We start from the raw sequence: 24249 nt of genomic DNA on the forward strand, positions 1-24249 counted from the left end.
AAACACAGACGGCATGAACTCTGTAGGCAGAATTCACAGCAGAAGGAAATTCATTTTTTGAGCTAGTTGGTATAAGGTTAAAGCCAGTGATCTGTAACTGGGTGGCATTTCCCAGCTCCTATTTTCACCTGCGTTCAGTTAAAAGGCTCTCGGTTTTCTTAGACTACTGGCAGGTTTTTGAAAATAATCTTGAATCTTAAAATTAACAAATGGATAAGGATTAGGGGGAGTGATCTTTTTGAGGGCTGTGTATTTTTATTAATTAGCCGGCATATTTCTGTTGTGGTTAAAGTGGACAATGGCATTCCCTCTTCTCACTTCAGGGGGTGTGCAATGGGGGCACCTCTGCAGCTGTGTCCTTTTCCCTCTGCTTAAAACCTTCTCTTCTGAATAAACTGCTTGATTATTTTTATTTTTATTTTACAAGCAATGGAGGTTTTGTCACATGTCCCATTAAAATTAAATAGCTTCCATTTTTTGAGGAGTGGCAATGATTACCTATACTGCTTTGAAAAATCTTAGTCACTGTGTGTGGGTAATACACATATAATTCATTATCATGGTGTACTAAAAAAGTAAACAAATAGTGACGACTGAAAGTAATGCCATTTTCAGTGAGACGTAAAGCAAGTATAATTCCTGCAATATGACAATTACTTGTGTAGGAGAATGATACTCCTAAATCGGGCAAGACTGATTTAAACCCTACTAAATTGCAGCTGAAGTTTTTTAGTCTTTGCTAGGCACAAGTTAATTTTCCTGTTTACTTTTACATTTAATTTTCCTTGCCTTGCCTCTGTTCTCCTTGCACAGTTCCTGGAAGCTCGCTTGTCACCATCATCTCAGTGAGCCTTGTAAAATAAGAGATAAATAAGTAATAATGCATTGATAATTATGATGGGATCAATTACACTGTTGAAATAATTTTCCAAGCCATTTTAGGGAAAAAGTGAACTGTCACAAAGGGTTACTGTGTTCAGGTATTGTTGCTGGGGGCTAAGCACCTAAAAAAACAGTAGAAAGGACGTTTACTTTGCCTTAAAGCGTTTAGTATCTGGCCAAGAAAAGGCTGCGTGTGATCGCTGAGCTGCGACACGGAGATGGAAACCTGGAAAAAATGCTGAATTTTGCCCAGCTCTCTACCTACCAGGGCTTGCTGCCCCCCTCCCTCAGTGCCCGGCTGCAGGAGATGGGGCGCGGGGAGCACCGCAGGCCGCTTCCCGGGTGAGCATCCCTGGGCGGCAGGAACGTGAGGCAAAGATCTCCCCTCAAAGCCGAAGCAGCCCCAGGGAAACCTCTTTTCTGCTGCCCTTCAAATGCTGGTGTTGCCCCAGGAGCATCCGATTTCCCTTTCCCCCTCCCTGCAGCGCAGCCGGGCCTTATAACTCAAACTATTTATTAATTATTTAAGCAAATTATTGTTGAGCTCGCGAAGCAGTGGATTCCTGGCTGCTGATTGATTTTTTGCGTTATTACCACATACTTATCATGCTGTGGATGGCAGGTAGCTAGATGCAAGCATCCTCTATGCTTAATTAGTTGCCTTCCCGTCAGGAGAGACACCAATGGTTTTGCTCTGAAACCAGGCTCAGCGCTGTCCCGGGTTACACTCAGTACTGGAGCTACCGGAGTGGCTTTATTTGCAGACCTGCTATAGGTAGCTGTAAGATAGCTGAGAAAATAAACCTGTAATTTGCATTTTTCCTTTGTAATTTCATTTGATTTTAGGAATTTTGTAAAGAGCACCTGCTGACTGCCTTTAACTGCTGTGCAAAGAGCCACAGCTGTAGTTGAAAATACCTGTGGCAAGGGCCTGGCTCAAGGCTAGCAACAGTAGCACATGTAAAATCACAGAATTGGCTTACTTTTCTCTTTTGTAAGAGTGCACGCACATATAAGTTTAATCTTCAATCTCTTTAACGTAAATAAGAGTGAATGTTAGTAAAACCACAGCCTCTATAAATGTATTACCAGACATTGCACATTCATTTTCACCAGCACTCTCTTGTGTTTTGTTCACTTTACAGAATTATCACTTAATGGTTCATTTATTTATAATCTTTGTCAGAACTGGAAAGGCAGGGTGCAGGCAGACCCACCGCTCAGTAGAAGTACCAGGCAGAGTGTGATACCGAAATCAAAAGTAAATGGGTATTTCATCTAAATAGCAGGAGTGAGTTTAGGCCTCTTGTTTCTCATTATTTATAAAGTAACAGGACAAAGGTAAAGAGTTTATTGCTACGAAGTTGCTTCTTAATGAAGGAAATTTTCTTCCTATGCATCAAAAGCATTTAATTACTTACTAAGTAATTAAGTTAATGTCAGCAATAATTACTTACCCAGAAGACCGTGAGTGAGTAAATAATGCAGCGAAAGTTAGAATAAAGGAGCCTTTCTCTGCTCTGAAATGGCTGCTGGCATGTAGGGGAGAGGGAGAACTGAAACCAGAGGAAATTACAGCTTCAGACTTCTTTTCCTTTCTGTCATCTAGAGAGGATTAGAATTTCCAGATGTATGTAACCCCTTTAAGCTGTGACCACTGCTCCCTACATAAAAACAAGGTCAAGGGAAATATCCCATAAAGAAACTCCAACACACCGTTAATTCCTCAACATGAACAGAGGACCAGGAGCATTCAAAGAACCATTTCTAGCAAAGAGCCATGCTGAACATATGAATTATGAAATCTAATAAAATAATCATTGTAAGTTAATGCAAACACTGCATGAAAGAAAGAATAGAGTAATTTCAGAAACCTAAGAGAATGAGAAAAGCCTTAATAATGAGATTGTTAGAAGATGTTATGAAATGCTAATAAGCGGCCATTCCAGGAGACATGAATCTTGCCCAAGCTTCAGATACTAAAATGTGCGGTAGCAAGGGTTTCGTTATTTCTGCAGGTGGGAGCTCGGCCTGAACTCACATTCAGTGCCAGAAGAGCCCTGCTCCAGAACAGAGCCCATCTTTTATTAGTAGTAATAATAGCTAGATAACTAATAATGAGATGACCACTAAAGTACAGCTGCATCATTAAAAACACAGTAGATGGGTATATCTAAATTGTCGTCCTGTTTGTAGGTAGACTTAACCTTTAGCCTACTACTTATAATCTGTGGTCACACAAAAAACAGTTTAATAGTGTTCTGTGGGCAGTTGAAGCTGTGCAGGTGAAAAGTTAATTCCTTTTACCACCTTGCACCTACACTTGTTTCCTGTCATTCTCTTTCCCTTGGCATCTCTTTTTGGCCTAGCTTTGACTACAAGCCTTAATCTATGCAGCGTTTTATAAAAATACTGCCAGAAATCCTTTGGCATTTCCACATCCCTGCTAATGGTCTACATACAAGTTTTCTTTCTCTTTTTTTTTTTTTTTTTTTTTTTTAAGAGCAGTCTTTTCATTCTGTATTTGTACAGTACTTAATTTATAGCACCTAGATGCTACTATAAAGGTCTGCGTTTCCCTGTCTCCATGAGGAAGAAAAGGAAAGCTGGGGTAAGAAATCCTCCTGCCTGAGAATCCGAGCCACACCTTTTCCATAGGTCTGTATTTGCATCAGTTTGGCAGCTACTCTGTGCCCGGGAGCTCCACATCCTGACAGCGCTTTAAGGCTTTGTAGCCTGTTTTGTGGATAGGCATTAACGTCTGATGGGTACAAAGAACTGCTGATGGGTTTCAGCAGTTGATCTGGCTCTTTGTAAAGAGGATTGGCTACCTGCACGCTGTGCCCCAGCAGTGGCCAGCCCCAAGTGCCCAGAGCAGCCTCCTGATGTCTGGTCCAGGCAGTCAGCAACTTAGAACTGTCTGAAAGTTACGATTCCATATCACCAACTTTTTGGTGGCTCATAATCCTCCAAGTATGCAGAACATACTCTCTGTACTCTGCTCTCGTGAGACCCCACCTGGACTACTGCGTCCCCAACGTAAGAAAGACATGGACCCATAGAAGCGAGTCCAGAGGAGGGCCGTGAAGATGACCAGAGGGCTGGAGCACCTCTCCTATGAAGACAGGCTGTCAGAGTTGGGGGTTGTTCAGCCTGGAGAAGAGAAGGCTGTGAGGAGACCTTATTGTGGCCTTCCAGTACTTAAAGCAGGCCTACAGGAAAGGTGGGGAGGGACTCTTTGTCACGGAGTGTCATGGTAGGATGAGGGGTAATAGTTTTAAACTGAAAGAGGGTAAATTTAGATTAGATATTGGGAAGAAATTCTTTACTGTGAGGGTGGTGAGGCACTGAAACAGGTTGCCCAGAGAGGTTGTGGAGACCCCATCCCTGGAGGTGTTCAAGGCCATGTTGGATAGGGCTTTGAGCAACCTGGTCTAGTGGAAGGTGTCCCTCCCCAGGGCAACGGTGTTGGAACTAGATGATCTTTAAGGTCCCTTCCAACTCTAACCATTCTATGATTTTATGAGTCTATGATCTTTGATGATGATCCTACCCTTTGATGATATTGCTTTTACAGGTAGGAGACTTTCTCCCTATCCATTGCTGCTGCTGTTATGCTAGACAGCACTCTGGTACCGTGTATGCCTATACCTTGTTTTGATGATTATCCACAATCAGGCCAGCTGGTGGCTGAGATACCTCCTGAGCCCTCCTGTACTGTTAGACCTGAGCTGTTTGGATGTCCTCGCTGTCTGAGAGGATGCTGCCACTGCAGCCATTCTGAGTTGCATTTGGATCCTGTAGATGCCTGAAGACTTGTGTCCCATTGCAGCTCAGACTGTTGCCTTTGGTCATTGCTGTGTGAGGCTGCTTGGCTGAGGAGAGTGTTTTTTCAGTTGCCATCCCTGGGATCCTTGCATTGCTCATTGTATTCTGTAAGTTGGGCGGTCGTACCTAGCCAGTGGATGAACACTGGCCCATACTAGCATGTGTCCACCTCTAGGTGTAAGCATGCAGCAAACATACAGTGTCAGTAGTTAAGAGTTGCAGTGATTTGCTCAAGCTACTTTATTTATAGTGCCTTTTTGTGCTAACTGCTCTCTCGTTCTTCCTCAGAAGATGATAACCCCTGGCACCGTTTACTTTTTTGCTGTCTGGCTACTCTTAATACATAGACCCTCTTCACTAACAACAGCATCCTACCCTGTCTGGTGTTTGGCTGGAGCATGCTGTCAGAGATACCGTATCCACCATCTATTTCCTTTTAGAGTGTATGTTCTGTTTGAGATAGCTGCTGCTCTTTAACGAGTGTTTCCCCTCCATCATTGCCCCTGAGTTTGCTACATGCATGATTTTTCCTTGGACACATTCAGTGGTATGGAATACAAAAGCATGGCACTTGCCACTGTCTTGGCCTTGGAGTGATGTCCATGTCAAAGAAACAACAGCCAGCAATAGACCTCACAGCGGAGAAGAGGTTCAAGTCCCTGCTGAAAGGGATCAAATCTCATCTTGAGACAAAATGTTTTTTTTTTCCTCTTGTGCTGTCACATATGCACATACATATAGATACACTTGTTAATCCTACTGGAAACCTCATTCAAAACCTTGTTGCTGCAGTAGTTAGGAGCCCTTCTAATTGTCAGCTAGAAACATTCATGGGCAGTTTCCGTTCATCTGTTTTAGTTTCAGCATCACCCCCAACTATCAGAGGAAGAGCGATCGCATCTTCCCTCAGTCTTCTCTTTGCAAGTCTAAACAAGAACAGATTTTCCTGTCCTCTGTTGTAAAATAAGTTCCTCATTTTGTCGTCGTCTTAGTAGTGCTTGACTGAGTTTATTTTAATCTCTCATAAAGGCAGAGGACCAGATTTTTGCAGAGACATCTTCAGGACTGTTTACAGTGTCCTGTGCTGTGGCTTGAATGCTGCTCTGTCTCCATGGAAGTGCCAGGTTTGATGTAACCCTAAGGCAACTTTGCCTCTTCCCTACAGCTCCTTTGGACAGCTGGGTCAGACATACTGGGAATAACGCACTCTGGTGGTTTTTTCTTTCAGCAGTTATCTCTATCTGATAAACAGTTTCCAAGGGTGGTATTCAGCTTACTTAAGTTAAATTAGTTGCCTACACTCAATAGGACTATTTTGTGCTGTACTCAAGAGGAAGCAGCACTACCGGAGGGCACGTCATCCAAAGTGGGTGGGTGAGACAGGCAAGAGGATGAATTGTCAAGGAGTGGTGCTCTCTCTCTCTCTATCTGTCTTTACTAACCAGAGACCTGTTTTTTTCTGGCTGACTCTATTGTGAGGTGGCTTCCAGCTTCAGTGTGTAACATAACAGTTTGTACTCATTGTATCGTTTTTTCCATTACCCCAGCACTTACGGTTATCAGTCTGTGGGGTATACAGTCTGTTCCAAAAAGCACTGGTGGTGCTGCCGTTGTTCCTACCTCCTGGGTTGCAGGCTCCATCTGCAGCTCTGTTTTTTTGCGATCAGATATTTCTCCAGCGTGTCTTTGATTGAATTTGGCCCTTGTGTTTTGCTGAAATGCCAGACAGGACCTCCAAGGCTCCCTACTGCATCACTGCACGTTTTCTTTTTTGCGAGGGGAAGAGAACAGGAAAGCCAACATGCCCGGTGATTTCAACCACGTCCAGCTGCCCTAGTGCTCTAGAAGACATGTGCTTTTTGGTTAATTGTATTCTGTTCTGTGCAGTAGGACTCTTTGCAGTGCTGCCTCTCCCTGTAGCACGTGGCATCCATTGACCTGGATGGAGAGGACTCCACATTTCTGTAGCAAAACCAGGCTTTTCCCTCCAGGGTTGTAGCAGGTCATGGTCAAGCCAAGTGCACACCAATTGAGTTGTTGCTTGCTCCTCCAGATTTCCTTCCTGTAGTTTTGCCTGCACCCGTCTTCAGGTTTTGTGCAGCTTGCTGATCTGGGCACATACCCTCTTTAACACGTCCTCTTCCCAAAGTGCCTCAATTTGCAGGCTGGATCATTGAGATGTGAAGTCAATTGATTCTTTGCTTTGCCATTTCTCCTCCCCTACCGAGTGCACAGGACTTGTAATGAAAGTCTGCTTTATTCTGACAACAAAATTAAATCCCCTGGATCCAGTGTAACTAGATGCATTTCAGGTTGCCATTCAAGAGGCTATTTAGCAGATAAAAAACTTAAAGCACCCATCCTTCTATTTGCAGTTGGTGAGCCAACTTGCTTGTTTAAAAGTTACAGGCATGCCTAAATGCATTGTGACTGGAAAGAGAGGTAGGAGAAAAGAAGAGAGAGAGGAAGACATCCAGAGGCCCCAGGGTCCCATTTTTTAGCTGACTGTCCAGATTACTAATTTTGCATGCCCTGTAATATCTATCGCAACATGTCAACATGGTTTTGTTTGGATGGGTGGTCATGGGGGTCCTTTCAGTCTTGTACTGAATGATCTCCCTACTGAGACCATATCTCAAACCACCCAAAGACGAGCTCGAGGACGGGGGGTGTAGACTCAGAACTTGTCTATGATGTAGCTGGAAGGCTCCAGCTTGTGATAGTTTTTGCAGCCCTAACTTGGTGCTTCTTATGTAGGGGGTGGTGGGTAGAGAAGGGGATCGTTCCTGCTGAGGTGGAAAAGGGCCATGTAGGGGTGGAATTCAACATGGACACTCATCTGATCAAAGACTCTCAACTACTAGAAGCTGTTCGCGTTGGAAGGAGAGCCCTCAGGTTTGTCCCCAGTTGCATTTGAGTCAGCAGGGGCAGACTTCCAGCTTTAGCAGGAAAAAGGGGCCTTACAAGTGACGTTGTAGGAGAAGATGGTGAAAGTCAAACCACCCCTTCATTCTTTAGAAAAAACATTTTAGTATGCTTGCTCCCTCCTTCCCCTGCATGCTCTTTTTGCCTTAGCACCATAAAGAGAGAAGGAAGCTATTTTTAGCAGAGTGTTTGTACTTACATTTACTGTTGCCTCCTTAACCTGAAAACTTAATTAGGGCTTAGGACAAAAAGTGTGTTATTGAACTTGTGTGTTAAAAGTTGTAATCCTTTAAGTATGTTTGGTGTTCTCTGAAGCCTGTAATACTGTTCAAGATAAAAGGTAGATGTTATTAATATTTCTAAATATAAAAGAAGATAAATTTCTTTTTAAAACAAAAATCCTTGTGACACATTTCAATATCAAGGTGCTTATTTTGCTCTTAAAAAAGAGAGAAGAGGAAGGGGAAATTATTTTTTTTTACCTGAAGGAGTGCACAATTGCTGTTTAACACAGCTTTCTCATTGAACTTCACTTTTGTGGATGTCACACGCAGCAAGAGTTTACCCTGGCAAGTACCAAAAATACAATTTATGTGCAGGAATCTCAACTACCAGCCACATTTTAAATATGAATATTTCTTCTATTTGGCTGAGAAATTAAACAGCAGCTGGAAACATCTGTTTTAAGTGTTGCATATTAACGGATAGGCAGAGCTACGTGACTGTTTAAAAGTATTGGAATAATAAGTGGCAAAATTTTTACTTTGTCCATTAAAATGTGGTTTAGATTACAGATGCTTTATCTTAAATCTTAGCCTGGAAGTACAATTTCAGCATCCCAAGTACTCTCAAGGGTGCCATTAGCAAAAAACAAGGCATCTTGCTGCGGAGGTGGCTCCGAGGCAAAACCTCTCATGATGAGATGTGCTACTGTCCGAGGCTGCCACCGCTCATCGCTCCAAGAGCAGAAGTCAGGATTTCCATTTCCAGCCCAGTAGGTGGCATCAAAAGAGTTCTCTAAAATTCAGCGTTTGGCTGTTCCTTCCCTAGCCCTAGGCCACAGAATGAACACAGTGCTTAGATAGAGAAAATTCCAGGTAATCTGTCTCATCCTTGCCAAAAGCTTTGGTTTAGATGTGATCTGACCTAAATGACATGCCTGTGGTGCTTCTGTGCCTATCACAGAATATCATGTTATTAAGTGCATTATAGTTGTGTTCAGTGAACCAAAATGACTTGTAACTGAACTGTATTTTTATTGCATTCATAACAGAAGTAATATTGCCAATTTTGGTTTATTCCATTGTCGCGATACTATAGGAATCTCCATGAATACTGTAGCAGGCATCGAGAATGTAAAACACACTTTGTATCCTCAAGGAGTAGATGTTTTTGTTTTTGTTTTTTTTTAATTAAAACAATATATTTGTCACGTCACACTAACAGAACATGGTTATGTCTAGAAAACAGACTTTTTCTAGTCAAACCCATGTGCTTCGCAGAGCCTATTGCCAAGGCTGAAGGAGGTCTTTTCCCTCATGAGAATATGGGAGTGCAGTCATAGCGCTTCTCTCATAGTCTTTCTGCCTGTGATTGTATAAATTTCTCTCAAAAAAAAAAAAAAAATTTGAAAAGGCTTGGGCACTTCATGATAAACTGGAGGGCAGCGGGATCTCCTCTCAGGGGTGAGGAGGAGTGGCATTGGGAGCTCCCCTTTCTCCTTGGCCATCCTGCAGCCAAGTTGAGTGGCTGGTCCCAGCAGTGCCGCAGGTCAGGAATCGGAGGTGTCTACCGGAGGGCCCTTTCTTGTATTGCCGCTACCTCTGCAGAGCCGGTGGTAGCTACTCATGGCAGCTACTGCCGTCGGGCTGGCATTGCAGGGCTTAGTTCAGGGCAAGAGTTGGTGTTAGGAATGCAGTGGGCTCAGTTAATCCATGCCAGCACGGAACAAATGAGTCTCTGGAAGGAATTAAAGCAAAATAGCTGTTGGTCTTGCAAGTCGTACCCAGCCTTAAAGTTGCTTCCCACAGGCGGCCCAAGCTTGCGAACTCCTTGTAGTTTTTCAGGCAGTAGTTTTGAGCTGGTTGCTGTGGTTCCTGTTCTTTGACAAGAGATCAAATGCGTTGTGAAAAAGGAGAGGGTGAGTTGTCGGTGTGGTATGAGAAGGAAGAGCACGCAAAAACTGCCTGATAGCTGAGGATCGAATAAGGAGACTTGGAGGAAAGTCCCGGTTTCAGCCTGAGACAGCTAGCTCAGCACAACAGGCAGGGGCAGATCCACGATGCTGGTCCCAGCTGGACGGTTTGTTGTGTCCCAGTAGGCGGCGGTTCTGCTCCACTTGCTGGATAAACCTGCCTCTTAGCCAGCATAAATATGGGAAAGGCGGTAACTTAGCTCCCTTGTGTCAAAGAAAGAAAATGGAATTGGAGTTCAGCTTTTGGGAAAAAAAAAAAAAAAGTTATGCTCCTTGTTCTCCTTTTTATTGTAGCTTCAAAGGGATTGTATAATTATATGAAAACAAATAAAAGAGTCTTCTCTGCTCCTTCTGAACTTTCTTCCATGCTTAACCTTCAAAAGGAAACAAAAAGTCCAGGAAAAACAAATTCCACTCATCACAGTTTTGAAGGCACAGAACATTTGAGGTCAGTAGAACCCTCAAAAACCTGGTTCCTAAGATGTTTGGACACAAACGGTTACAAAACAAGTTCTTACAACAGCTCCAGGGGCAGAGCAACTCCAGCTCAGGGAGGGCCTAAACTACCAGTTTAAGAATGACATACAGTGTGTGACTCCTGGGTAAAGTCACTATAATTATCCTCTTGCTACGGATGATGATGCAGAGGCAAGTGACCTCTTCAAGGCCACTCAGAAAAGCAGAGCTGCTGAATCAAGGTAGCAGCAGCAGCTCCAGAAACTAAGTATAGTTCTTTTGGGACCATCTTTAATATCTTGTGCGTGAGGTCTTGCTGCCTAGTGAAATTAGCCTAGGGCATGATGATGCTTCTACCTGTGAGCTTAAGTAGTAGTGGAAAGAAGAGTGTGGACAGCTTTTCCCTTTCCCAGCATCTTTGAGTAAGACAACAACAACAAAAAAAAAGACCGAAGAGAGTGTGGAACAGTGAAAAGTGAATGTAAATAGGGAGTGTAGGCTAATAATCCCATTAAGTAATGGCACATGATTACAGAGAGCTGTCATAAGTCGATACTGTCACAATATGCAATCGCTGCCTAGGGCTCTGAAGGCTCTGAATGAAAGCTTCTGTGCACAGCCTGACATTCTTCTCCTCTGCAGCAATGGCTGTCTTAATTGTTTGATTAATGAACTCATTAAATCCCAGTATTACTAGAAAAAAGCATATTGACCTCCTAACTGATCACAATTAAAGCATAAATGCCACTTATTCAAGACAGTGGTTAGCCATCTATTTAAGCAGCAGAACAGCATAAAAACCAGGTCTGTGTTTTGGGGATTTGGCCCACTTCACCCACAAGAGCTGGATGTTAAGACAATGTTGCAACAATTGCAGGTGGAGGCCAACTTGCAGTATTAGTTACAATTACAGCAGCATGTGTCTGGTTATTAAGATTATAACCAGTCTGGAAACACAATCCGCCATTGAATCAACAGCAGGAGACTCCCACTGGCTTCACTGGAGTAAAGATTTCACCCTGCATCATCACTAAGCACAACAGTGAGGATGTCTAATTAAATTCTGCACGTGTACCCAACACAGCTCAAAGTTACACCTCCCTGAGCGCTGCTGTGGAGGAAAACGTAGGGAGTTTTGCTGCCAGGCTGCAATGCCCTTAGCTGTGCTGTCTTCCTGGGGTTATTAATATGGGGCAGACGGGTCTTTTTGGGTTCTCTTACTGCTGCATCGTGTCCCTGCAAGGAAAGGTGTTGACACAGTCTGACTTCTGTAAAAAGGCCACTCTTGCTGTGTTGGAAAGTACATTATCGTACAATGATGGCATATTTCAGCTATTGCTGTGTTGCTCGATACACAGCTAGCAAGCTATTTCAGTGTCCCAGCTCATGATTTTTGAATGGCTGGTGTCATCACGGCAGACCCTCTGTTTGGAAACTGGAACAAACACCTTTGGCATGTGTCACTGATGTCCAGTAGGAATTCAAACTCCCCAGATTAGATGGGCTGAGTTAGGGGAACAGAGTTGTCTCCTGTAAGCCAAAATGCAAGTTGCCGTATCTGAAGGCATTTTAGCTGGCTGTATTCACCCTGTTTTCTGCAGCAGGCTAAAATATCCACGTTTTGGGCTTTCAGCGAAGGCTATAGGAAGCTAGGGTCTTTGAGCTGCCAGGTCAAACCATGTCAAGTTCTGAATCAGATTTGGTGTTCAAGGTCTTGCAGTCACTTCAGACTGCTGGTCACTGTTACAGTAAGGAGAGGTTTAATCACTGCTTGTGCTATTGTGTGGGCTACTGTAATTTGCCTCCAGCTCTGCAGAACTGAAGGAAACCTGGAAGTATCCACCAGCAGCCCTGGTGTGGCTAGTCTATGGATTTGTCCTCCCTTCGCTTCTCACCCAGAGCTCAAGCCCCTGGATACTAAATGGCTTTCAGCTTCCTAAAGCTCGATGTGGCTTCCCAGTTGTCCCTACCTGAACGGCTGCTGCCTTCTTTATTGTAGGACTGCAGCAGCCAAGGCTTTTGACTGAGTAACTCCCAAAAATCTACCTGTTGTTCTCAGTCCAGGCACAGCAGCCTTAGAGGACATGGCCCTGTCTTAAATGTTGGGATGTGCTACGCAGCCTGGATAGCATGGGCTTTTAGAGTAGATTTATATTAATAAAGTGCACCAATGATTTCACAAGGAAACGGAATCATGGAGTTTTCAGAGTTGGAAGGGCCCTCTAGAGATCATCTAGTCCAACTCCCCTGCTAAAGCAGGATTGCCAGAGCACATTACTCAGGACTGCATCCAGGCGGGTCTTGAAAATCTCCAGAGAAGGGGACTCCACAACCTCCCTGGGCAGCCTGTGCCAGTGCTCTGTCACCCTCACCGTAAAGAACTGTTTCCGTGTATTTGAACGGAACTTCCTGTGTTCTAACTTGTGCCCATTGCCCCTCGTCCTGTCGTTGGGAACCATTGAAAAGAGCCTGGCTCCATCCTCCTTCAACCCACCCTTTAGATACTTGTATGCATGAATAAGGTCTCCCCTCAGCCTTCTCTTCTCCAGGCTAAAGAGTCCCAGCTCTCTCAGCCTTTCCTCATAAGGGAGATGCTCCAAGCCCTTAATCATCTTGGTTGCCCTTCGCTGGACTCGCTCCAGCAGTTCCCTGTCCCTCTTGAACTGGGGAGCCCAAAACTGGACACAGTATTCCAGTTGTGGCCTCAGTAGTGCAGAGTAGAGGGGGAGAATGACCTCCCTCGACCTACTGGCCACACTCTTCCCTATGCAGCCCAGGATTCCATTGGCCTTTTTGGCAACAAGGGCACATTGCTGGGCCATGGATAATTTACTGCCTACAAACTGCTCAGAAGATTTCCTCCTTAGCCTGTGAGAAGGATCATGGCCACATCAGAAATGAGGAAACATCCTAGTCTCTGAATTTATTTTCTGCTGTAAAAGTCAAGTGCTTACCATAACCACTGGAGGCAGCAGAGCTGGGCAAACACCGCAGCACTTCACTGGAGACCATGGTACCTGCATTGCACAGGACACAGCTAAGCTGGCGGTACACTATTAATGTCCCTTGTGGGCAGCACGGGAGGGGAGACAGCACAGTACATGAAGGTCAGATGCTTTTTGAACTTCATCGGCGTGTTTAACACCATCAGAACTAGCCCATAGAAGTAGTCAAAAAATACCAAATAAACAATCAATCATCTCAGTCGTTACAGTTGGCAGATCATTGCTGTAATCAGTGATGCTTAATCCCCCATTTTGTTCAATTCCTTGGTGTTCAAATGATTTATTTTTTGTGGAAGGTTGCTAGCAGGCTGAGAGACATGAAGGTAAAAGGCTGAGAGGTTGGCTGTGTGCTATTTTATCCATTGCAAAATAGAAAATCAGTACTCCTGTAGTAAATTTTCCTCCAGAGTAGGCATGGACATTAAGAAGTTTGCACTTAGAAACAAGACAGGAGGTTGCTTCTGTAACATCTCCAAGGCTGCCAGTCCTTCACCTTCCTGGTTGCCTATTTGTCATTCCAGTTAAGGACAAACTGGGACTCGGTGCTTGCTTCGCGCCTGCGTTTGTCATGGTAACACATCTGTCCTGGCCTGGCTGTCTGACCTCTACCTATGGACGTTTCTCCAGAAGAGCAGGCTGGGGCTGCTGTGTCTGGCTTCCTGAAATTTACTGTCACCAAGGTGACGTGGGACAAAACAAAGCAACAACCACGTTTCCTTAGCTGCAGCAGTAAAAGTTAGAGGGAGCCAAAATGTTAGTATTTAGTGGCCATCAGGAGAGAGTAATTGATCAGGAAAAGTTCACCCTCCTGTCACTTTTGCTCACATAGCTGTTCTTGAGCACAGGGCTATCTGCAAAGCTCTGAACGGTACATGAAGCCTGCTGAGATAACTTCATTCTTCCTATCAAAGACTCAATGAAAACATCAAATCAGTTGCAGGAACTGTTTTTTCTGGACTCTTGTTCTTTCTTTCCCCAGACTATAGCAATCTGTTACTGTAAGATTATTTCTTCGCTGACTTAGGTCGATGGTTTAAATTCCTCTGTAATAAACGGTTTAAGACACTGAAGCACAGGTTGGTACCAGGTTGGGCTGCGGTCCTCTCAGTGTCCCACTCAAGCGATTTCCCTGAGAGCCCACCTGGGGTGAATAGCTGGCAGGGCAGCAGGCTGGGACGTGGTTGTGGCAGAGAGTAAGGAGCAGCTGGAAAGGAGCCGGCGGCAGCCAGCCCATCACCAGATATATCCGCCGGCCTCCTCCAGACATGGCATCTCCAAAATGACATCCCCTGACTGCTGCTTCTCCCCTCAGCGCAGCCCAGCACTGAGAGAGCATGGGGTGCCCGTTGCTAGCACTGAGGGGTCACAGTAACACCCTTCACCCTCTTTTTTCCTTGTGGGGTGGCTAAAACATGACGTAAGAGGCAGGATGAGACAAAATGGTGGTGTCAGGTATTTAGCTCTATTTCAAGCACACGCTAGCAGCGTTTGTAGTCTTGTCCTTAGGAAATACACAGTAGTTTTCTATCTTCCTGTTGCTGTAAACTGTGCAGCGCTGGCAAGCAGTGCTCTGAGTAGGGGGAGAAATACAATAGTAGCTTTTGACCAGCTTTCATTTTTGCTGCCTACGAAACAAGACTTTTCTAACACAGCTGTCCAGCTGTTCTGGCATTTCTAAAAGTTTTCATACCCTGGCAGTGTTTAAGGCATCAGGCTACTCTAGTTTTCATTACCAAGAAAGGCAGTGGTTGTTGCAGTACCAGAGGCAGAAAGCAGCAGAGAGTTATCAGAGGAGAATCCTTCGAGTTGATAGGGAGAATAAGACGGTTTATCAAGCCGCAGGAGTGTCCCTCCTCCTGTGTCCTTCCAGCTCCATGGCAGAAACCTGCCCGCTCCAGACCAGGTGCTTGTTTCCAGACATAGAGCTCTTTGTGAAGGTGAGCACTGTAAAGCTATGCCACAGCAATGTTTGTTTATGGAGGACTTTTTACTATATTTGAGATTCATGTGATAGCATTGAGGAAGGTGAAAGAGCAAGTAGAACTGGTTTCATTAATGTGTGTTGTTTGGTTATAAGGTCTGCAAACCTTAACGAACTAACCTATTAACTAAGTAAATGATACACTCGTTTTTTTTACTTCGTGCCCTTACTTCAGTTTTAAAACTGCTTTAATAGAATCATGTGGAGGGCTTAAAAATTAGACCTCTGCTCTCTTCCAACAATGTCGTGTGAAGCCTAACTTAACTAACAGCAACTGCGCAAGACTTTGCCTTATTTTAACAAAGCCTCTTAACAAAATGCAATGCAAAGTACACGGGAACAAAACTCTGTGGTGACATGTGCAGTGATTTGCACCTCTTGTGCTTTACATTGATACCTGATGATTCGTTCAGCCAAAAAGCTAAGACCATCATTACAAGGGCACACAGAAAGAGAGGTTATGTGACTTCAGTCTTTAAAAGTGGGACCCTTGGGCCTATAAGGAGGTGGGATTAGCCAGGGGGACGCAGCACTTGTGCTTCATTAGTCCTCAGTTCAGCAAAGTGCAGAGACAGGTGGGTTCAGCTGGAGCAAGGCTACCACCAAACTTCCCTCCTTCTCTGGGGTCCTCACAGTGGTTCAGTTTGAAATTCCCAATGATTTGATTTATTCTGTTTATATCCTTAAGTGCTTGAGACATTACATCTCAATTTATGCTGGTAAATCTTTCTCTATTTGTTTCCTGTGATCATAAACTGATTTAAATTGTTTTAATCTTCCAGTGACTTCAGTAGATTTATGTTCACATTGACAAATGAGGTGGAGACTATTTCCTTTGGAAGGACTGCTGTGATTTCAATTTTGTTTTCTAACTCATGGCAATATTCATTATGCATTTTAATGAAAAACTACATCTCCAAGATGACAGGATTCTTCATCATATCTATGTGCATGTTTGGAGAAGGATATAAAGAAACTTTGCATGAAAATATGTATTAGTAGTAATACATTAATATGTATTACTACACATACTTGTAGCAGATCTGGGTTTTCTGCTTTCCTACTGCATCTGCTATCAAAATTTGCTGTCATCACAGAAGTACGTATGCCTTTTTTTTTTTTTTTTTATTGTAGGCTGGCAGTGATGGAGAAAGTATTGGAAATTGCCCGTTCTCTCAGCGTCTCTTTATGATTCTGTGGCTAAAAGGTGTCATATTTAATGTCACAACTGTGGATTTGAAAAGGTGAGATTGTAACTGGAGTTCTCATTTTCAGAACCACGTTTCCAAAATGGTGATTTTAAAGGGTGACTCCCTTCTGATAGATTTGAATTGTGTACCATGGCTTGGCATTACGTTAGCAGTCTGGATGCCTGATTCCTCTTTAGGTTTCACTAGTATAAAGAGGACTAACTCCTTTGAAGCAGTTGAGATTTTAATCTGTTTTGCAGTAGGTCTCTGTACCAGAAGACAGAAGTTTTTTGATTTTTTTTAAGCATTTCAGAGCACATTCAGATACAGGCTAGCAAATTCTCACACCACTGGTGTAACGCAGCTGGCTAAGTTTTATTGTCTAAGAAAGACTACTTTAAAGGTGAAACAGTTCATTGAAATTAACTGTAGAAATTGCAGATGTGGTTCCTCTTGTGATCAACTCCATCTCTTTCCTCCCATCAGAAAGCCTGCTGACCTGCAGAACCTCGCCCCAGGAACAAATCCTCCCTTCATGACATTTGATGGAGAAGTGAAAACCGATGTCAATAAGATCGAGGAGTTCTTGGAAGAAAAGCTAGCGCCGCCCCGGTACTGTATTCCTGGCCGCTTTTAGCCCCTCACAGCCCTCGATGGCGGTCAGTGAGTGACCAAAGCCCCCTTGGTTTCGGTGGGACAGGCCCTCGATGAGCTGCACGTGTTATAATTGCGAGGCTCATGGTGGGGGCTGGTCCGGCCGCTGCGGTGGAGCTTTCTGGGAGGGGTAACTCTGACAGGAGTGAAACAGTGCTGAAGCCTGGCACCGTGCCGGAGGTGTCCCCGGGGTGTCCCCGAGACACGGGCTGCGCTCCCCCCGCTGCCCTCCCCTGCGCCCCGCGTTGGCTGCTGCGCCACGGCGAGGCGTGAAGTCCGAGGCGTGAAGTCCGAGGCGTGAAGTCCGCCCCACTGCGGCAAGCCTCTGCAGAAACCTGCATGCCCCTGCAGAAACCGTCCTCTTTTCCTCCGCTTGGGTTTGCTTTGAGGTTCCCCTCTTCGCGCCGTACCTGCTTCAGCAGGTAGTTGGAAGAGAAGGGCAGTGAAGGCCTCCCACGCAGCAGAAGTGCTGGGGCTCATTTTGAGTGGCCGGGTGGGCCCGTCTTAGCATGCAGCGAGGTCCGAATTTCGGACTTCTCCTTCCCCACCCCGGCAGCTCTTCCCAAAACCTTTCTTCAAACTGTCCCAGCTGTCCCACCCATCAGCAGCATCGTGTCCACCACCCACACGCCATCTCTCCCCAGGGGACAGCAGTCCTCTCCGTGGCGCTGCCTTCTCAAGCAGCCAAACCTGACTTCAACTAGCAAGCAGCTGCTCCCCTCCATTTTTGCTTTCCTATCTGCCCCTGGCGACAGCAGCTGCTGGACCGGCCGCTTGGAGCTCGCTGATGCATGAGCAGGCCAAGGCGAGGAGGTTGGGAGGAGCAGCAGCTGGTGGGAATAGGGACTTTCCCTCCTCTCCTCCTTATGGCAGGAGCCACGGTCCACACAGCCTCACCTCCAGTGGAGGAGACCTGGGAGAGGCGCTGGGCTGTCTGGGCAGTGTCTGCAACCATGGCAGTCGCTTCCCATCTCCCTCAGGAAAAGGAGGTCATCCACACGGTTTAACGGTGGTTTAAATTTGCGCTTGCTAAGTGATTTTTTATTTCAGGATGGTTTCCTTTGAGAGTCCTGTGTGGCCGTATATTGCAAGGCTGCAGTGTAAATAATGTATATTAAATAATTAGCGGAGATGAAAATAAAGGCTAGTCATATAACTTCTTTTTGTTTCTTTTATCTCCTCAGGTATCCCAAACTTGCACCGAACCACCCCGAGTCTAACTCTGCAGGAAATGACGTGTTTGCAAAATTCTCTGCATTCATAAAGAACCCAAGAAAAGACGCTAATGAAAGTATGTGCTGCTGTCCTTTTGCAGCCCTGGTAGTTACTGGAAGAAATTAGAGCTATACAATTCTAGCATACTGTGCTGGAGATATCCCGTGTACAGCTTAGTTTAAACAATCATTTTCCAGATCATAAAGGCTGAGTAAATCTGTGCCTATTCACTGTCTTATCTGGGGATTCCCAAAGTTAGTTTAGGCAGATATCACTGTCAGCATGGGAACACCAACTCCAGCTCCTCCTTGTTTCTTTAGCTCTCAAGCCCGTAACACTGCACCTTCCCAACAGCTCTACTAAAAGCACAGCCCACTTGAACTGAGACCTTACATTTCTACTCCATTTGTGTAAATAAGGAGGATTTTAGCCCTGTGGCACATCTCTCTAGAGCAGGACCCTCACTACTCCCATGCATTAACTCCTCTCTGTCCTCCAGGTCTCAGCCCTCTTCTTGCTGTTCCCTCACCTCTCTCCCCAGTGGCACTTGGGCACCGCCAGCCTACGAAACCCCCAGCCAACCCTTGCCAGACCCTGCTGCCCTGACCCCCCACTCCTGTACATCCCGAAGTGGCATCCTGGTGGCTTCGCCATCGTCACCCCCAGCTTTGCTGTCCTGCCTGTGGGCAGGTACTTGCCCCATGGCTCGCAAGACAAGAGTCAATGTGAAGGCAGAGCCACTCTTCCGGGCAGCTCTGCAAAAGCACGCCCCGCAGAGGTGTCTGAGGAGCCATTTCTGCTAACACAGTCCCAGCCTGGTTTTTCTCAGAACCCCCTTTAGCTACTTAGAGCTCTTATCCCAGCGTTAAGTTTTAAGCTTAGGATAAAGGAATAGCAGGAGTTGGCATGGCTGGGTATCCACAAGCTGGGTTGGTGCCAGAAGACAGGATGCAGGAGTCGCCTTTCTGCTTGGTGTCAGAGAGGCCTTGGTACAGGCTTGAATGACCTTTTTATTGTCTTAACCTAGATTTGGAAAAATCTTTGCTTAAAGCCCTGAGGAAGCTGGACAACTATTTAAATAGCCCCTTGCCTGATGAAATTGATGCTTACAGCACTGAGGAGATCACTGTTTCCAGCCGGAAATTCCTGGATGGAGATGAGCTCACCTTAGCGGATTGCAACCTCCTACCAAAGCTCCATATAATCAAGGTTTGTATTTGCTTTTTAGCTTCCTGAAGAGTGACACAGAAGCACGGGTCTTTTTGTAAAAGGCAGAGGAATCCTTTATCCTTTATCTCTATTCTAAGGCCACGCAGTAGCCGTGTAGGGACACTGAATGCTACTGCGCAACGCCATTTCATTACAGCACAGCTAGGCAGATCCTCAAATTGTTGACTCTGGAGCTAGAATATCTGGTTTCATATCTGGGCTGTGACTGCGCTTGCTCAGCCTCTCACAAGTACGAAATAAGTGCTATATTCAGTGCTGTAGAGAAGTGTTTTCATTTTCATTTCAGATGCAAAGTGCCATGGACCAGTAAGGTTAAATTATTTGGTCCATGCCAATTCAAGAAGCCAGCAAAAGCTGAAATTCAAACCTGTCTCTCCCACCTTTAGTTCAAAACTCTTTCTTTGCTGGATGACACCACTAGTACTAATAACGCTGACAGGGTAGCCACCACCCACTGCCATCCAGCCAAGGCTCCCAGCCTTTTCTTGCGGGGCTGTGGAGCATCTACACACACCTAACAGTCCTGGTGACCTAGATGTCTGGGTGTTGTCACAGCCTGTCACTGATCTGCTCTGGAGCCAACAAGCTCTGGCCACACTGGAAATTCTTCGGTTTTCAAACAAACGAGGTCACTTCAGAAAATTTCCTTTTCGATTACTGTTTTGTCGGAGGAAGAGTGAATTGAATTTTTTTTCTGGTACCTCCACAAGTGAAAACGTTCCCTAGAGATGTCCTGGTTGAACCTATTCCAGAGAGAGCAGCAAGGGAATGAGCCCTTTCCCACGCCCACGCAAAGCTCAGGCACAGTGAAGCATGAGAGATAGCTGGGTCAGCAGAGCCGATACAGGGAGAATCACCTTATGTCAGGTGAATGTCTGAAGGATGGTGAAGGATGAACGTCACACCATCTTTTCTGGCCAACAGGGAGGGATTAGGTATTGGCCAATAGGTGTTTTCCCTAGCCATTTGAAATTTAGTATTTTAATTCAAGTTTTCCCTTTCTGTTTCAGCGAAATTATCCAAATGTGGGCCAGTTTATTACTGTAAGATTATTCTGTTAATTCTGGTTTATGCTAGCTCCTTTGCTGTTGTAAGCTACATCTCTTCCAGGTGTGGTCTGCTGGTCCACATAGCTCTGCATAGCTCTAACAGAATATTTATATCAAATAAATCCTTTTAAATGAGTTAGCTTGTTAGCTATTTCTCTTCATCCTGTGTCTTCTGGGTTTTTTTGGTCTTTCCTTCTCCTTTCTCCCTATGTTGCATATAACAACAGAATTACACGTTAAAAATTAAAAATGTGCATAAAGAGTAGATTTGTTTTTTTTTTTCTGATCATGTGCGTAATGATATTTTTCTTTTTTCTTTTAATAAAAGGTTGTTGCAAAAAAATACAGAAATTTTGATTTTCCACCTGAAATGACAGGGATTTCAAGATACTTGAACAATGCATATGCAAGAGATGAATTTACAAACACTTGTCCTGCTGATCAAGAAATCGAGTATGCGTATTTGGATGTTGCAAAGAGAATGAAGTAAACAGAAGATGCCTCTGTTCTTTATTATTTCTAAGATTTAGATGGGCACCAGCCAAGATGGAAAAAACAAAAGCCAGCATACATTCTGCAGTGTAATTTTAAGTTCTGCTATTGGCCAATCCTTCTTTTATAATGATTGTATAGCATTATTTGCTCATTCTTAAATTATATAAGTATATGTTTATGTGTCTGCACAGATGTCTGCACACATGAATGTCTGTTGTGCATTGCAAGTTAAAGGCATCAGTCAATATTAAAGTATTTGTTGAAGTTAGGGAAAGAGCGTAGGTCACACAATTATAGCAATATTACAGACTAGTGACTTATGCTAAATTGCTGAATTTTGAAAAAAGATAGCCCTGTTTCTAACACACATTTAACCTGTCGTTATTGCTGCCTCTGACCTCTGTTTCACAGTTGTTGCCAAACTTCACAGTTACCAGGAGGGTTTCTGTTTGCTTCTCTGCAAGCCTCAGAGGGCCACAAGCCAGCAGCTGGTGCCCATGCAGCACCCTGGTTAACCCAGGAGAGAGGCCAGCCTGTAGGTGGGACCACACCTGATGTCCCAGAAGCCCTCTCCTCTGTGCTAGAGACCTGCAGGGCAGGTCAACAAAGAACAACTTTTCACATTGCGTGAGTCTTCTTTGGTATTACAAATAAATAAATAAATAAATAAAAAATCCTGCCTTCTCTCTCAGGGCTGCATAACCCATTGAACTTCCCTCCTTGTGCTCCCAAAGGGAGGAACACAGTCGCTGGACTATGGACTAAGATATTTGACAAGGGAGAAAGGGGAGGCTTTGTCACTGTAGACAGAAGAAATGGGTGAAATCTGTCCCCAGCTACTGATGTAGGATCTTTCTTGGTCATCCTTCCATGACTCTCATTTGGTTTTAGAAAGCAAAGAGGAGGAGAGGGTCTAAGAAAGAAACGGTCCTTCTATACGTTGTTTTCCTGGTTGAGCTCCAGTATACTGGCTTTCCCAGGGCAGCTGTTAGGACTTCACTGCTGAGAGCTTTACAGCTGATCAGACAGGTATCTATCAGACACGGCGTAGACCCACCTCCTGCCTTGGGCTGGGGGGTGGATTAGATGAACCCCTCCAGCCTTGCATGAGTCTGTGTTCAAGGCAGCCAGTACTGATGAGAAACAGCCTCTTGCCTGGCATCAGGGAGCGCACTATTAGAGAAGTATGGACTACGAAAAGTGATGTCCACAGCTGCTTTCTGCTGAGCAGGCTCTCAGCAAGCACGTAGGAGTAGCGGGTGCGATGCTTTAGTCATAGGGTCACCTGGAAGTTTCCTTCTGATGGATTTTGCCTGTATTTACAAAATAGATGTGAAAATGGCTAAAAATAGCCTTTGTAGCACCTATATTCACAAAAAGACTGTTATGGACTAGTTATTCATCCTTGTCCGTGTCAAACGTACACTTGCTTTCTAACAAAGCATTACTTAAAGGTAATAGTCGGTGTCTTTCAGGTATATTGTGTCTGCGGTGTCTTCGTCTTACAAACTACATGGTTCTGATGCAAATGTGCTGTCATCACAATTATTTGTAAGCATTGTTCAATATGCAGTTTTAGTTTGCCTTTAGAGAAAACAGACACAATACCCTTCCCCTCCCACCCTCAATTGTGAATTCTCATATTGGGGTTGATAGCTGAGCAGTGACTCATCACATATTACTAACTGTTACTTTGCATTTTCAAATACACATATATATATAAATATATATATAAAAAAATGAAATCTGTATACTCTTTTCATATGCCTTACAAATTTAAATAGAAAATATACAAATTCATAAGTAATTTGAACAGTGTTCTGTCTTTATTTCCTTGGTAATTTCCTGGTAAGATGCATTGCAACAGTGGCCTGAATTTTAAGAAATAAGAGGTGAAAGTTAACCCAGCTTTGATTTTGGAGGAATCATGTATGTCACAGACCTCCAGTGAGATCTTGCAAGCAATACACGCTGGCTGTGCCCATTACTGCTGAATAAAAAACCAGAGGGCCAGGGTGTAATCCTTGACCACTTTGCCACATGGCACAAACTGTCCCACATCCACGCAGGCTTGGGGCTGGCCACATTTGTAACTGTTTGGTCTTGGGGAGATCCATTTGGGATGATCCAAAATGATGACTGCCCACACTGCTAGGCAGCTCTTGGAGCAATCCCAGTGCATCAGCCTGCTCCTGGCCCTCTCTTACTTCTCACCATATATATACAGTTATGACTGTCTATCATCAGTTAATAACAGAGAGCCTGTGCTATTCTCTGGCCCTGAAAGCACGTAGCAGTCTGTGGGTCACATCTACAGCTCTTTTCTACCTCCTGGAAGCAGGGTGGCCATGCTGGTTGTGGGGAACAGTACCTATCTCCAAATCATGCGCATTAGTGAGAGCAATGCTTTTTGGCACAGGTCAGAGTATTTGTAACACAAGTCTTGAGGATGGTGAAGATGAATGAAAACATGGGTTTGGAAGTACTAAAAGAAACAGAACAACAAGGGTTAAAAAAAGGAATAGGCTAATTGCTAAAGGGCACTGTAGAAGTAAATTCATTCAAAGGACCTGATAGCAAGAAGGCAAAGAACAAACCAAAGCCTCAAGCTGAGGTTAAAGAGATGAGGAGGAACAGGAGGGGAGCCACAAAACAACCTGATAAACTAAAACACAGAACAATGGGATGCAGGAATTTTGCATTTGACTTAAAGATCCTGACAGATCGCTAGGGGATATAAAAGGCACATCCAGAAAACAGTCTGTTGTCACCAGTGGAGAATCCAAGAGCTGTGCCAGATGTGACAGCCAACAGCCAGCAGCACTGGCCTGCCACCTCACGCACTGACTGCCTGGGCGGGCATCTGGGTGCAGGTGACCCATGGGACACCAAAATTGAGTAAAATACATGCCAGTTACAATAAATATCACACTTCTCTTCCATAAGCTCCCACACTGGCTTCATTCTCCTGGACCCATTGTAACAACCGCCCCATGTCTGCCCCTGCCTGCTTTCCCAACCCAATCACAGCACCAGAGCTGGATGCAGCTCGGGAGCTGGTGTGCCAGGCCTCAGCGGCAGACGGCAGACCATCGCTGTTCGTCCTTACTGACGAGAGTAAGAGACATATCTGTCTGAAACGCCA

At 44.7% G+C, this 24249-nt stretch overlaps 1 protein-coding gene across 1 annotated transcript in view; it reads left to right on the top strand.

Moving 5' to 3' along the window:
• CLIC6 (chloride intracellular channel 6) overlaps positions 1-21212 on the top strand; it is a gene marked incomplete at its 5' end in the record, with an annotated part of 33078 nt that extends 11866 nt beyond the window's left edge. The window contains 5 exons of the mRNA XM_082498487.1: positions 16406-16515; positions 16948-17073; positions 18300-18406; positions 19358-19539; positions 20938-21212. Coding sequence (XP_082354613.1) covers positions 16406-16515; positions 16948-17073; positions 18300-18406; positions 19358-19539; positions 20938-21099 — 687 coding nt within the window. The 3' untranslated portion in view covers positions 21100-21212. The remainder of the gene's footprint in view (positions 1-16405; positions 16516-16947; positions 17074-18299; positions 18407-19357; positions 19540-20937) is intronic.
• Between the last annotated feature and the right edge of the window lie 3037 nt (positions 21213-24249).

Source organism: Vanellus vanellus (genome assembly GCF_965231255.1).
Source record: "Vanellus vanellus genome assembly, chromosome: 1".
Lineage (NCBI taxonomy): Eukaryota > Metazoa > Chordata > Aves > Charadriiformes > Charadriidae > Vanellus > Vanellus vanellus.